General features: G+C 40.3%; 1 protein-coding gene across 1 annotated transcript; it reads right to left on the reverse strand.

Annotated features, from left to right (window-relative positions):
- Nucleotides 1–845: 845 nt before the first annotated feature.
- Nucleotides 846–13,915, reverse strand: LOC117416715 (vascular cell adhesion protein 1-like). Its single transcript, XM_034028087.3, has 6 exons — nucleotides 13,773–13,915; nucleotides 12,239–12,523; nucleotides 9,458–9,739; nucleotides 7,516–7,773; nucleotides 2,285–2,563; nucleotides 846–1,629 (listed from the first exon to the last, which is right to left on the reverse strand). Exons 1-6 carry the CDS (start codon nucleotides 13,813–13,815, stop codon nucleotides 1,511–1,513), a joined length of 1,266 nt encoding a protein of 421 aa, XP_033883978.3. The 5' UTR covers nucleotides 13,816–13,915; the 3' UTR covers nucleotides 846–1,510.
- Nucleotides 13,916–14,207: the final 292 nt, after the last annotated feature.

Here is a 14,207-nt window from a genome sequence, read left to right on the forward strand (position 1 = left end):
TCTGATTGGTTGACAGGCTTGCAGTGGCATGTTCTGTTTCTTGTTGACATATAGCCGCTGGCATTTTATTATATCAGATGCATCACCCTTCAAAGACATTGGGTCAGACTTTGAATCAATTAATTTGACAGTGAGAAAAATAACCTAGATCTACTTGGATCCAATTTCCTTGGTTGTTAACACACCTTTAGCTGAGGATGTAATCCACCAGTCAATGTCACCAAATCACATCAGTTGGCAGGCACATTTTAAAGCATGACATTTAATGATGTAAGGATACTATTTAGATCTATTGTACAAGGGATTACAGCTTTAAAGTACCCCAAAGAAACTATTTAAGGTGTTTATTTCTAACTTTGTATCTTTTAAAATGATTGTTTCTCATTGTGAAAAATGTACATGCATAATTATTAATACTAAAAAAGAAAATGTTCTAGTCATTTCTAAGGATGTAATCATTAGGAGTCAACAATTACTCATGAGACGTCCATAACTGTAAAACACTAATCAATAAGATGTAGTAATATTGAAGTCTGGACAATTAGTTGTTACTAAAGACATTTGAGTCAAATTTATTAGCATTACAACATATGATAGCATTATTAATATGCTTATTCATAAGAACTTATTCAGATAGGCTTCTATTGCATAGTAGTTTCACCCATTCCAGGTTTTCACTACGAGCTTGATTAGCCACAGTATATAGGTAACAAGCTCAGGTGTGTCAGATTAAACTTCTAGTAAATCAAGAATGGATCAAACTGTGACGCAATAGACGTCTTATTTCCACCTGTTATTGGAAAGTGTAAACCGCTGATACAGAGAAGGAAACAGGGATCACAAAGTAGTATCCAAAAATTCAGGGTTTTATTAACCAGCTGCAGTACAGGAAAAATAAAATTGTTAGTAATCCTTTAGGCATGATATTTCAGCAGAATGTCATTTTTTTTTTAACTAGTACAAAAAAGTATTAATTTAATTAAAATGCATTTAGTATGTAGCCCCCCATATAAATTGTGTCTGACTTTTGAAGGTAGGCTTTGTCCAATTCTCTTTACAAGACAAGAATTTGGTTCTTTTGAGTCAAATGATAAAAAAAAAAAAAAAAGAAAACTATACGATTCCCAGCTAAACAGTGCAGGGCTTGTAATAATGTTATTATGCTAAGGTTTAGACCCTGCCCCATACGTGCCGGAGAAACAAGGTAGGACTATAAGTAAAAAGAAAAAAAAATGCCTTATGCTTAATTTGAAAAAAAAAACAGCTACAATTAAACAAATCTGCCTGTCTCTATTAGTAAAAGCCTTTAAAATATTTAAAAACCTGGCTAGGAATATTAGTTAAATGTACAGGCGTTGGACAGCTGATGTAAGCAAACATGTGTGCTTCACGTGGCAGGTACTTTTCCATTTCTGTGTCCAATCCTGTTCCTGTATATCATTTATTGATTACATGTCAGTCACGCTGGAACAAGGATATAAGAGCTCCAGGTCATTAATGTACATGGTGGTTATTTAAGCAGCTTAGCCAGCAGGAAGCCCCCAATCCCTCCAGCAACAGCTCCCCCAAACAGACTCCCGAATACAGCCCCTATTATTGGAAAAGCAGGCTCTTGGGAAAGCATCTCTTCTGGAAAACAAAATATTAATATAAAGGGTTACATATGCAGAACGGTATATAGAATATCCTATAGGGTGCATAGAATGTTGTATAGGGTGGCTAAAAATCAGCTTGTATCTTACACAGAAAACTATGTTATATATCATTTTTTCTAAAATGTTATCACTGACTTTAATGTGACATTGTTTCCATCTGATAGTGTGCAACAATCAATTTCAATTTTACACTAAAACATGAGTGAGTTTACATTTCATTTTATGTAGTATTATTTTACTTATTTTAAGTTTTTAGTTTAACAGTTATCAACTAGCTTACTAAAACTTTACCAAAAATGCTGTCAACTTTTTGTTATTATCTAAAATACAGTGACCAATCTATAATTCAATACAAGTGTTTCAATATCAGATCCCTACATCAGCTCCAAGTTGAGAACATCATTGCAATGGGATTCAATTTGATAAAGGCACTCTTAAAATATATTACTGTAGTAATGTTTAGCAAACCAGATCAGGTTTTAATCTACTATACTCTTTTTAGTAGCTTACAAACAGTTTTATATATATATATATATATATATATATATATATATATATATAACTAACTCTTCACACAGACATGTACAGCATCGACAGCAGTGTATATGTCTGAAAGGCCAGGCTGTTACCTTGAGTGACAGTGACAGTGACATAGGCTCGATCGTGTTTTCCACTCTGATGAACGGCCTCGCACTCATAGATCCCCTGATGGTCCCCCTGGAAGCTGTGGATAGTTAGGGTGCTGCCCTCTACGAGCACCCCCTGAGGCAGAGAGGCTTCTGGGAGCTTCTTCCACTTGTACTGAGTCACCTCAGGATTACTTTGAGTTTTACAGGTCAGCTGTAAGGACCCTCCTTCTGGGATGTCACTTCCTGGAGAAGCTGATATTGAAGTGTTCTTTGGGCCATCTGCAGTCACAATGAACCATGATTGATATCAATACAGACTGAGGAATACAGGGAGCAGGCAGAGAGGTAATTATAGGGCTGTGTATATACTCTCATCTTTCGTTGCCTTCAACATGTTTTAAGTTGGCAGGTTTTTAATTAAAATATAAAGAAATCGGGGGCTACCGAGTGGCGCATCCAGTAAAAGCACTTGCCTAGAGTGCCGGATGCGCCCTATAGTCTGGACGTCGCGAGTTCGAGTCCAGGTTATTCCTTTGCCGACCGAGGACGGGAGCTCCCAGAGGGCGGCGCTCAATTGGCCGAGCGTCGCCCGGGGGAGGGAGGGTTAGGTCGACCAGGGTGTCTTCAGCTCACCGTTCACCAGCGACCCCTGTAGTCTGGCCGGGCGCCTGCGGTCTTGCCTGTAAGCTGCCCTAGAGCTGCATTGTCCTCCGACGCTGTAGCTCTTGAGTGGCTGCATGGTGAGTCCGCAGTGTGAAAAAAAGCGGTCGGCTGACGGCACACGCTTCGGAGGACAGTGTGTGTTCGTCTTCGCCCTCCCGAGTCAGCGCAGGGGTGGTAGCGGTGAGCTGAGCTTAGTAAAATAATTGGCCATTCCAAATTGGGAGAAAATAATAAAAAATAATTGGCAATGACTAAATTTATAAAAAAAATAAAATAAATTTAAAAAAATAAAATAAAAACGTCTGCATTGTGAAACACAAAATTATGATTTTCCCATCATTTGAAAGAAATACATTAAGTACCGATCAATAAGACAATGATGATGATAATAATGTCTTCTGGGAGTGTGCTTTAATATAAAACTATATTATACTTGTCAGAACTGAATCTATTAATATTTTGAATTATATGTGGTATTCAGATTCAGGCGTCAATGGTTTCTCTCTAACTCCCAGATAACTGGACACATATTTGAATTTAGGGCTCTCAGACAGATCACGCCTGATAACCTTCCCCAAGCAGGCTGTCTACCTCCGTCGCCGTGACAACGTCTCCATCCACAGCTGTGATCAACTTGAGAACACATCATTATGCCAACAGTTGCTCAACTCTACTAGAAGTACCCTATTAATTAAAAGAATTGTTGTGGTAATGCTGACATCATCAAACAAGAAACCCCATCTGTAGTGAACGGATGGTGCACAACAGAAAAGCATACCATCAAGGTGACTCTTTTTTCTCTTATCATTTAACTAGCAGTCCTTTCTTCTTCTTCTTCTTCTTCTTCTTCTTCTTAATTTCTTAGCAGAAGTCCTTATCCAAGGCGATTTACAATCGTAAGCAAATACATTTCAAGTGTTACAATGCAAGAAATACAATAACTTTTGTTCAAGCAAAGTACAAGTGTGACAAAACACAATTCAATAATACAGCAGATAATAGTGATAGTTACATCAGGATATGATTAAATAGGGATAGTTACATCAGGATATGATTAAATACAAAGTACTACAGGTTAAACACTTTTCTGAAGTACAGGATTAAATGCAGTAAAATAGGGGGCAGATAAGAGCAAAATAAAGCACATTTAAATGAAGGGTGATAGTGTCCCAGGATACAAACAGAGGAGTTCTACAGGTGCTGTTTGAAGAGGTGAGTCTTAAGGAGGCACCGGAATGTGGTCAGGGACTGGGCAGTCCTGACATCTGTAGGAAGGTCATTCCACCACTGCGGAGCAAGGGTGGAGAAGGAGCGGGCTCTGGAGGCAGGGGAGCGTAGCGGAGGTAGAGCCAGTCTTCTAGTGCAGGCGGAGCGGAGAGGTCGAGTGGGGGTGTAGGGAGAGATGAGGGTCTGGAGGTAGCTGGGTGCAGTCTGGTCAAGGCATCTGTAGGCTAGTACAAGAGTCTTGAACTGGATGCGAGCGGTGATCGGGAGCCAGTGGAGTGAGCGGAGTAGTGGAGTAGCATGGGCGAAGCGAGGCAGAGAGAACACCAGGCGGGCAGTGGAGTTCTGTATGAGCTGGAGCGGACGGGTGGCGGACGCAGGGAGGCCAGCCAGGAGGGAGTTGCAGTAGTCTAGGCGGGAGTGTACCAGGGCCTGGACCAGGAGCTTGGTGGCGTAGTTGGTGAGGAAGGGTCGGATTCTTCGGATGTTGCTCAGGAAGAATCAGCAAGTGCGTGCCAGAGTGGAGATGTGCTGGGAATAAGAGAGGCAGGGGTCCAGGGTGACTCCGAGGTTCTTAGCGGAGGAAGAGGGAGAGAGTGTGGTAGATTCCAGAGGAACAGAGATAGAGAGATCAGAGGAGGGGGAGGAGGAGGGAAAGAAAAGGAGGTCAGATTTAGAGAGGTTGAGTTTGAGGTGATGCGAGTGCATCCAGGAGGAAATAGCAGACAGACAGGTAGAGATAAGGGAGGAGAGGAAAATCTGAGCATCATCAGCATAGAAATGGTATGAGAAACCATAGGATGCGATGAGGGGGCCCAGGGAGCGGGTGTAGAGAGAGAACAGGAGAGGACCCAAGACTGACCCTTGGGGGACTCCAGTTAAGAGAGGGTGAGGTGTGGAGGTTGCTCCACGCCAGGTTACCTGGTAAGTGCGGTTGGAGAGGTAGGAGGAGAACCAGGCCAGAGCAGTGCCAGAGATCACCAGGTCAGCGAGAGATGATAGTAGAATAGAGTGATCAACAGTGTCAAAGGCAGCAGAGAGGTCGAGGAGAATTAGGACAGAGGAGAGAGAGGCAGCTCGGGCACACTTAAGTGAGTTAGTGACAGACAGGAGGGCGGTTTCAGTGGAGTAAGCAGAGCGGAAGCCAGATTGGAGAGGGTCAAGCAGAGAGTGGTTGGACAGGAAAGCAGACAGTCCGCTCGAGGGTTTTGGAGAGGAAGGGTAGGAGGGAGACAGGACGGTAGCTCTGGAGGGAGGTGGGGTCTTTTGAGGAGGGGAGTGATAGAGGCTTTTTTGAAGGCAGATGGAAAGAAACCAGAAAGTAGAGAGGTGTTGAGAAGGGAGGAGATGAAGGGAAGTAGAGCAGGAGCAGCAGCTTGAAAGAGGTGAGTGGGGAGGGGGTCCAAGGCACACGTGGTGGGTTTGTGACACTGGAGCAGGGAGTAGAGGTCAGAGTCTGAGAGGGGCAAGAAGGTGGAGAAGGAGGGCGAGTTAGTAGGGGATGCAGTGGGTGTAGGGGTTGGAGCAGGAGGGGGTGCGGGGGAGGGAGAGGTGTTAAAGAGTTTGCGGATATCAGAGATTTTAGAGGAGAAGAAGGAGGCAAAGTCATCAGGGGAGATAGAGGAGAGAGGAGGGAGGAAATTACAGACAACTTGCTGGAGTGTAGTGTGATATTTTACCATGCTTTTCCTGTGCTATGAGCAGCAGTGTGGAGTGGTGGTTAGGGCTCTGGACTCCTGACAGGAGGGTTGTGGGTTCAATCCCAGGTGGGGGACACTGCTGCTGTACCCTTGAGCAAGGTACTTTACCTAGATCGCTCCAGTAAAAACCCAACTGTATAAATGGGTAATTGTTTGTAAAAAAATAAATAAATAAATAATGTAATTGTATGTAAAAAATAATGTGATATCTTGTAACTATTGTAAGTCGCCCTGGATAAGGGCTTCTGCTAAGAAATAAATAATAATATGAATTCACTGGGCTTGCAACATCTACCAGAGAAACAGGCTCCATTGCTTATAGATTTGATAATGCGTTTTGGCCTCTAATGATGTTTTACTCACATAATGTTTTGAATTTTGCCTTACCTGAAAAAATTCTCATGCTTTTCTCATTCTCTTGTTTTCCCATTTAGAGAGACCTGCCTCCTTGTTGGGTTACCTGAATGAATCCTTCATGCATTTCCCCGGAAATAAAATTCCAGCCATCAATGTCTAACTTGAAATAACCGACTTGTTTTCAAAAAACTGCAGGAATCAAGATTTCAAGCTCACCGCATGAGAAGTAACCTGTCATTCAAATACTGCCATGTCAGGAGGAGAAAGGGTTAGCTTTTATCTAAAATGACTAATAATGACATTTATTAAAAGCTATGTTTTCAAGACTCATGGCCCTGATGAAGGACAAATATAGTCAAAATAATATTTTAGAAACGGCAACACATATAATATATTTTCAATCAATTTAGAACAACATTTTGTAGAAAAAGGGCCAAAACTGTATTTGACAAATTTAGAACATTACTATCTAATGTATTCTTTTCAAGTAACTTATACAAAGTACAGTACTAAGAAAAAAAGCACTGTATTAAATACTGTAAACCAGTTTTAAAGTTGGGATATCCAGTTTCTGGACACAATCCTGACCGCTTTTGCCTTTTGAAATGTTGCTGATAATATAGTGTTTTTCTATCAAAGATAGATCTATTTGCACTAGCCATGGCAACAGAACAGGTGCCCAACACAGGGGTAGATGTAAATCACAGCCGCTTCTATCAGACACCGCTTATAGGGTGGCCACAATGACTAGGTTCTGACCTACGCTCGCAACCAGAGTGTCTAGAAATACAAAAGTAAAACAGGTTTAAAACCGATAGGCCATTGAGTTTATTCATGCCCTGTGACACGATTGCATGTGATGCCTGGCAGACTGTGTATCCTAGCAACCTGAGCAGCTACTGCCTGTAAAAGTTAGAGAATAAATGGTGCATCTATTGACTTTGATCAGGATGCCCCATGCTGCTTGACCTGAAAGAATGAAGATGCCAATTCCTGGGACTGCAGCCAAAAAATGTAAACAATATCACCAAGCTTCGGTATAGATCTTAGTTACCCAACCCAGTTAATAATGCCGAAAAAGGAGAAGATAGGAAACAGCACAGAAAGGTCCAATACATCTTATAGGTATTATATTAACTTATATGGACAAGATATTTGTTTCTTTCAAAACTGCACATTTGAGAATCATTGCCCACCCTTTGTAAGACGGAGCAGAAGAAGACAGAGAGAGAGAGAGAAGCCTGACAAAAACAGAATGCCCTCCAGAAGACTGTGGTAGTTACTTACAGTGGATTACCAAGGAAATGTTTGCTTTCTGTTCTCCTTGTTGGTTTTTAGCAGTGCACTCGTATGTCCCCTCGTCTCCTGGGGCTAGTACTCCAGACACTGAGCCATCGTGCCTCCTCATATTAGCTGGCCAAGGTTTGTTCTTCTTTAACCACTCTAGTTTTGGCCTGGGGTTTCCATCGCTGGAGCAATTCATTACAAAATCATTACCTTCCATCAGGGGGGTGGACACTGAAATCTGAGTCTTGGAAGGAGCGTCTGGAAACACAAATTAGTTGATTTTGTATTTATTTTCCAAAGAAACTCACTGAGACGAACCTGAGTCCAAAGGCAGCAGTTAACAAGTTAAAATGCAGGTACTCGTATTTTTCCGAGTAATTTCCTTTCAGAAATTTGGAGTTGTTTTAATTAAATAGAATAAAATGTGTTAATTACTCAACACAAAATAATGTGGTCCCTCACTTTCCCTGGTCACCTATTGAGAATTGATTATTAAATATCAAACCTGTCATAATCAAACTAGCTAAAACTCATTTATGGTTTACAAGCAATTATTTGTCTGACCTTTCTTTATCCTTTTGATATCAAATCATTTTTTCCCCCCACTTTCCTTACCCAATGCGTTAGTTAATTGCCATTGATTGGTAGTTAATTGTGAAAGTGAGGGAAGGGCAGTTTTTCTTGTTGTGAAATCAACACATTAATAAATTTATTGCCTGCTGACAAATACTTCTTAAAAGCAATTCTGAGTATCAGCACACCCCGAATATATAGCAGATCCTAAATGATGCCATTCATCCATCTGAAACTGGTTTTGTATCGGATGGAAATGATGTGGCACTCGCAATATTGTTAAATTATTCTTAACTATCTATAATATACAATATATTACGTGCTGTAAAATACAAGCGCCCTTCTTCTCGACTGCCTTGCCCTTAAGTGGGCTGGATGTCAGCTTGTATCAATATATATATATATATATATATATATATATATATATATATATATATATATATATATATATATATATGGTTTTAGAGGAGGTGGAATTGGATGGTGTAGAGTGGAACACTTAGGGAGAGTGGGTGGATGAATAGACTCAGTACCATGATGCCTGAAGGTTTGAATAGAAAGAAAGAGTAAATCATTACATCATTAACACCACAGGTACATTAATAGATTTAAATAGAAATAAATTAGTGTAATTAACATGGCATCAAAAGCCTATAAGTATCTCCACTTTCCCTTGACAAAGGTATGTTAAATATACCGAAATGTTGGGAAATTGACACTGTTGAGCATAAACCTACTAATCATTGTACCGGGCCAAGAAATGCTACTTCACATATCCTGATTAATGCTGACATTGACCTACAGCATAGGAAGTGCCAGGAGGAAGCAGCACTTTTTAATTCCATAGCTTAGTTTCTTAATTTCTAAATACCCCTAGAAAAGTGGTGCAAAAAAGTAATTCCAGTAATTATTGTATGTATTACCATCACTTATCTCACACACTCCTACATGAAAGATACACACATTGTGTGATTTTTAATGGGATTTTTTAATAGCCTTTGTTCCAGATGAAGGAACCCAACGCAAGTTGCTCCTGGAGTTTTAATTGTTTTATAAAATACAAATCAGAACGTTTCGTTTTTTTAGACAATGCCTCTTCCTGAGCATATTTTTTTAAAATATATATTTCTCCGTTCTGCAAGGAGTGACTTTTCTTCACTAATTCACCTTTACCATACTATGTGCGTGATTTATATAACATCTAGGAAATGATATAAGAAAAGATGACAATACACACTGTATTTGGTTAGATTTACTGGACTTGTCAAATTGGCAATTCATTGTCAGTGTTAATAATGGATTTTAAAACCTTGGTTATCATTCCTTTAAGTACATGGCTGTTCATAATAAAATCTGAGGTAATACTCACAGTTAACATGCAGTTCCACAGAGTGTTCCTTTTGAAAAACATCCAGCGTTACAATGCATGTTAGATTTTTTCCATGGTTTTCTTTTTTAGGCTGAATAGTCAGTGTGTCTGTGAAATGGTCATCAGGTTTATGACTTAAATTACTTAAGACCTGAGTTCCCAGCATCCACACAGTACTTGCTTGAATTCCATCAGGGTTAATGTTTTCCACTGTACAAGTTGCATTTACTTTGGCACCTTCTTTCAGAGATTCAGGAACATATATAACAGGTTCATTAAAAGCTGATTAAAACAAAAAACATATAGTATTATAGTACTTGGACAGTCATTTGAAAAAGAACTGAATGAAATAGTTTGAGCGGTGCAGTGCATTTATACAGAGTTATACAGAGGTATGTGGGGGGGCGTGCCGTGCCGGGACCCTTAATTGCTGTCTATCATTACCAATCTCCTATTTAAAAACTAATAACACACACCTTCCTTGTCTACCGTTTTTTGTTTTTAGCAAACGCTCAGACCTCGTCATTCATGCTTCAGCTTAAAGTTTTCGCTAATATCTAAACTCTCGCTCCTTTCTATGCAGGTCACTTCTTTGCACAGCGCTGCCAAGATATTATCAACTATTTTCCTACCTACTCAGGTGATACTTATCATTCAGTTTCTCTATTTTGCTGCAGGAGCTCCAACGTTAGTCTTTCCTGCCCTGTCCAGTATCCAGCCCAGCAACATCGCCGTTCAAAGCGTAGCTCCATTAACTTTATCCGCGTCTCCATTAAACAGACTGGACCTCCGTTAAAACTTTTAAAACTCCGTTGACAAGACATTGACATCCCCGTTGTCAGCGATTGCCTGGCCTTCGCTCTATTCATATCTACCACGAAGCTTTGTCCAGTGTTCTGTAGCAGTACGGCTGTATTAGAAAGGAACGGGTTGTTAAAAACAGACTGCCCGCTGAATTCGTCTTCACTCCTCGTCTGCAATCAGGCGACCCTCCCCCGCTCAGCACTGCTCCCACAGAGCCAGCACAATTTACCGTTCCATCAGAAGATTCTGTCATGGACCTCCATCAGGTATGTCCAATGTTTTAAACACCTATCCAGGCAATTACAAACTATTTTGACAAGCAGCAACGGAACATGATTGCAAAGGAACATGCTCCAACGACACCGCCTTACTGAAACTCTCTTCCACCGGCGTCTTGCACACCATAGTTACCACGGCAACGCCTCATCGAGTGACTACTGGGAGTGGTAAGTTGTCATGGAGACCAGGAAGCTTCAACAGGCACTGCAAGCCTGAGCCTCAGTACTGCAGTCTTCTGGCTTCTTGCTGCTGCGCTTTCACAACCAGCGAGAGCAAGCCCAACTCGCCGAATTGGGACATCAAATTATGCTGGCTCGTCTTGTAGACCTGCGTTAACTCCTTTTATATACATGACTAACTGTTCCAAAATGCATCTAATGTATTTATTATTCAAATCTAAAAATAATACGCAAATGTTTTATACGTAAACAAGGATTTTAATCACAATACCCAAATATATTCTACCCTGCTTCACTGAAGCCAATGGTTTTAATTCCAATTGCAACCTCTAGACTGCAGTATAACACCACAAGTTATACATATTTGAAGCTGGCGGCTCTCTACAGCAGGCCACTGCACACTCCATCGCTTACTTCCTCAGATCACTGCACCGTTCTGCAGATCCTGTCCTCTACTGCTAATTGTTTCTCACTACAACAGATCTTGGCTCCCTTTTCAGATCGGCTCATCATCGTAAATAGGAGCAGCAACCTCAGCAGCCTGCGCTAACATCAATGTCTACCTAATCAAGAGAATGGGGCGCCGGACTTCATCAGCAGCGGATACATACATTCGCCATCTCCCACCGACATTGCCATGGCCCATCAGAAAATTGTTAGCTTGCCCGGAGTAGGGGCTACCTGACCGCCGGGGCTACCAGAGGTTTTCCCCCTTTTAGAAGGGGTTGTTTTCCTCTCCACTGAGCGGCAGGTGAACACATAAATCATTACACACTAACCCTTCTAACCCCTCTCTGTTTGTCTCGTATGTCTTTTTCATCCTCATTTATGTTATGCATTGGCACGGGGGACCATTCTTTGGGGGGAATGTGAGCCTCACTTCCCCGACCTTAGGCAAGCTGCGCTTCCTCAACCTTATTTAAGGGAGATTCTCACCGCGTGAGTCAAAGGGGACCCTCAGCCACACTATCATTTCGCAGCTCATGCGCTTTTCTTACCTCCTCGCAGTGAGGGTCCTTTCTATATTTTACATTTCGGGACATGGCTCTCTTTAATCTCTCAGTGCTCGAGTCCCAACTAACCCATCTATACTTGTTCTTTACAGGTTCCCTGCGGGACGCTCCTCTGCTCCCGGCTTCGGAGGCCGCAGTCTCACCTCATTCGAGGGCAGCACCACATCGGTCAGGGAACCCCTTTTACTGTTACTTCCTTTCAGGCCTCCGCGAGGCGGCTCTGTCGCAGCAGAGTGTTTCTTATGTTTTTCAGATCCTGGGGGCTGCAGCCTTCAAGACCAAGGCCGCAGTCCTCTTCTCAAGTCAGGTTTCTTCACACGTTACTGTCACCTCCTTTCTGCCTTCTCCGTACTACACTAGTCCCGGCAGCCGCCCCGTGAATATGTATTTTTATTTCTCCTTTCACAAAATTGGAGTTTATTAAAGACTGGAGGAAGCACTTTGAAAATGTGGCCCTTTGTGTTCTGAAAAACAATGTTATTCAAAATGTAAATATATATACTCACAAATAACTTGCACTCTCACTTTCTTGCTCTTTTTCGTTTCGCTACAGGATACTGTGCAGATGTATTCTCCCTCTTCTTGTGTTTCCACCTCATGGAACTCAAACATCATGGAGGGTTTAACTTTGTTGTTGACGTCGATGCCTGCTGGTTTCCTCCATGTGTATATTAACGGAGTCGAGCATGTCATTGTGGTGCTGCAGGTAAGATTGAATTTTGACCCAGCAATGACTTTTAGCGGGTTGTGTGCTGGTGAAATGTGCACATCATTGTTTTCCTGAAGACTGACTAGAAATTAAATGAATACCTGTTATAAATTACAACAGCATTGTAAACATGCAAATGTTCTATTAACCATACAATATTTTCTGACTATTTAGACTCGTAGTCAGACATCATCTGACACTCATGAAGGTTGTTACAGTGTAATATTATTATTATTATTATTATTATTATTATTATTATTATTATTATTATTATTATTAATACAATCTTCCCTACGTATCATTGGTATTTCACATTCTTATATTGTTTATTCATATATATATATATATATATATATATATATATATATATATATATATATATATATATATATATATATATATATATATATTAAATAAAACCATGCTTGAGGCAGTTCCTCACAAGGGCTTAGTGCGTCATTATCCATTCATGTTCATGCCGCTTCTGCATAACTGCATATCATTGACTCCAGAAATCGGTATTTTAAAAACAAACTTAATGTTTTAGAAATAATTAAATAATAATTTCCCATTTAGCTGTTAGCCTCACATTTGATAGAATAATGAGATCAATTGTAACCAAATCAAACTATAGTGATATAGCCACAGGAATGGCAGCATTTCTGTTTAAAGGAACACTATATATATATATATATATATATATATATATATATATATATATATATATATTTATAATAATGAAACAAAGGGCCCTTGTAATATGCCTGTGGGCCATGCAGCCCCAAGGGAGCCAAGTTATGGCGCCCTTAGTAGATTTATTATAATTTATTTCTTAACAGACGCACTTATGCAGGGCGACTTACAGTTGTTCCTAGAAAGTGTTTACGTAGCCAACAATAACAAAAAGACCAATCCCTAATTAATAATATATCCTTCACATAGAATAATAATGTCCCTGTCTACAGCTCTGTATTACTGTACCAGGTTTTGACATTCGTTCTATGTAGACCAACCTGCATATGGACCTGTACAGTATACGGACTTGCAGATGAGAAATAACGCGAGGGCTACCTACATTAGTGTTGCTGTTTATAATTCTGCTCCAATGAAATAGATTTTTTACCTGGAAGAAGGTATATTAGGATGTAATGAAACCATATGCTCCTGTGAAAATATTGTTCAAAATACTGAAAAAATATCCCCCCCCCCCCTCGAATATATTGTACATTTAAACGTTTTAAGAAACAAAGTCTTATTTAAAATAAATAAATAAATAAATAAAAAGTTTTGTTATAATCTCGCTATTACTATAAAGAAACATGACGTATAACCTGCGATTTGAAGAATCAGTAACAGTCCGCGTCTTGCAGTCATGTTGTTTTTGTCTTCTATGCGGCTATATATTTCACTTGGTCCTTTCTGATACTTTCTGTGAAGACGCAGTTGCTATACAGTAATAAGTAGGAGGAAACGGTCCCCCACTGGGATTGATATTTTTTTTTTTCAGGCTGTGTTGTGTGTTACACTGGCTTCCTGTGTTGTAAAGCCATTCATTTTAGAAGACAGTGGACATGAGGTGCGGTACTGAACCTAGCCTATACCGCTTCAAAAAACAGCTTTATAAGCGCAAATTGAAATCAGAAGGGCTTCCTAGTCGATATGCTACTAACAAAAGGCTATCCATTGGATGACAAATAATTTGGAATCACGTGAAAGTATTGAAATGCACTGGCTATATAGGCTAATACATAATACATGGTAAAAAA

This window comes from Acipenser ruthenus, chromosome 12, assembly GCF_902713425.1.
Source record: "Acipenser ruthenus chromosome 12, fAciRut3.2 maternal haplotype, whole genome shotgun sequence".
NCBI lineage: Eukaryota > Metazoa > Chordata > Actinopteri > Acipenseriformes > Acipenseridae > Acipenser > Acipenser ruthenus.

Excerpts from the sequence above, each read along its gene's own strand:
- LOC117416715 (XM_034028087.3), bottom strand. The coding sequence starts at position 13,815 with ATGACTGCAAGACGCGGACTGTTACTGATTCTTCAAATCGCAG. Across the intron at positions 2,564-7,515 it reads CATTTCCTTGGTAATCCACT|ATGGCCCAAAGAACACTTCA; the intron begins GTAAGTAACTAC and ends TTGTGACTGCAG. Across the intron at positions 1,630-2,284 it reads CACTGTCACTGTCACTCAAG|AAGAGATGCTTTCCCAAGAG; the intron begins GTAACAGCCTGG and ends TTTGTTTTCCAG.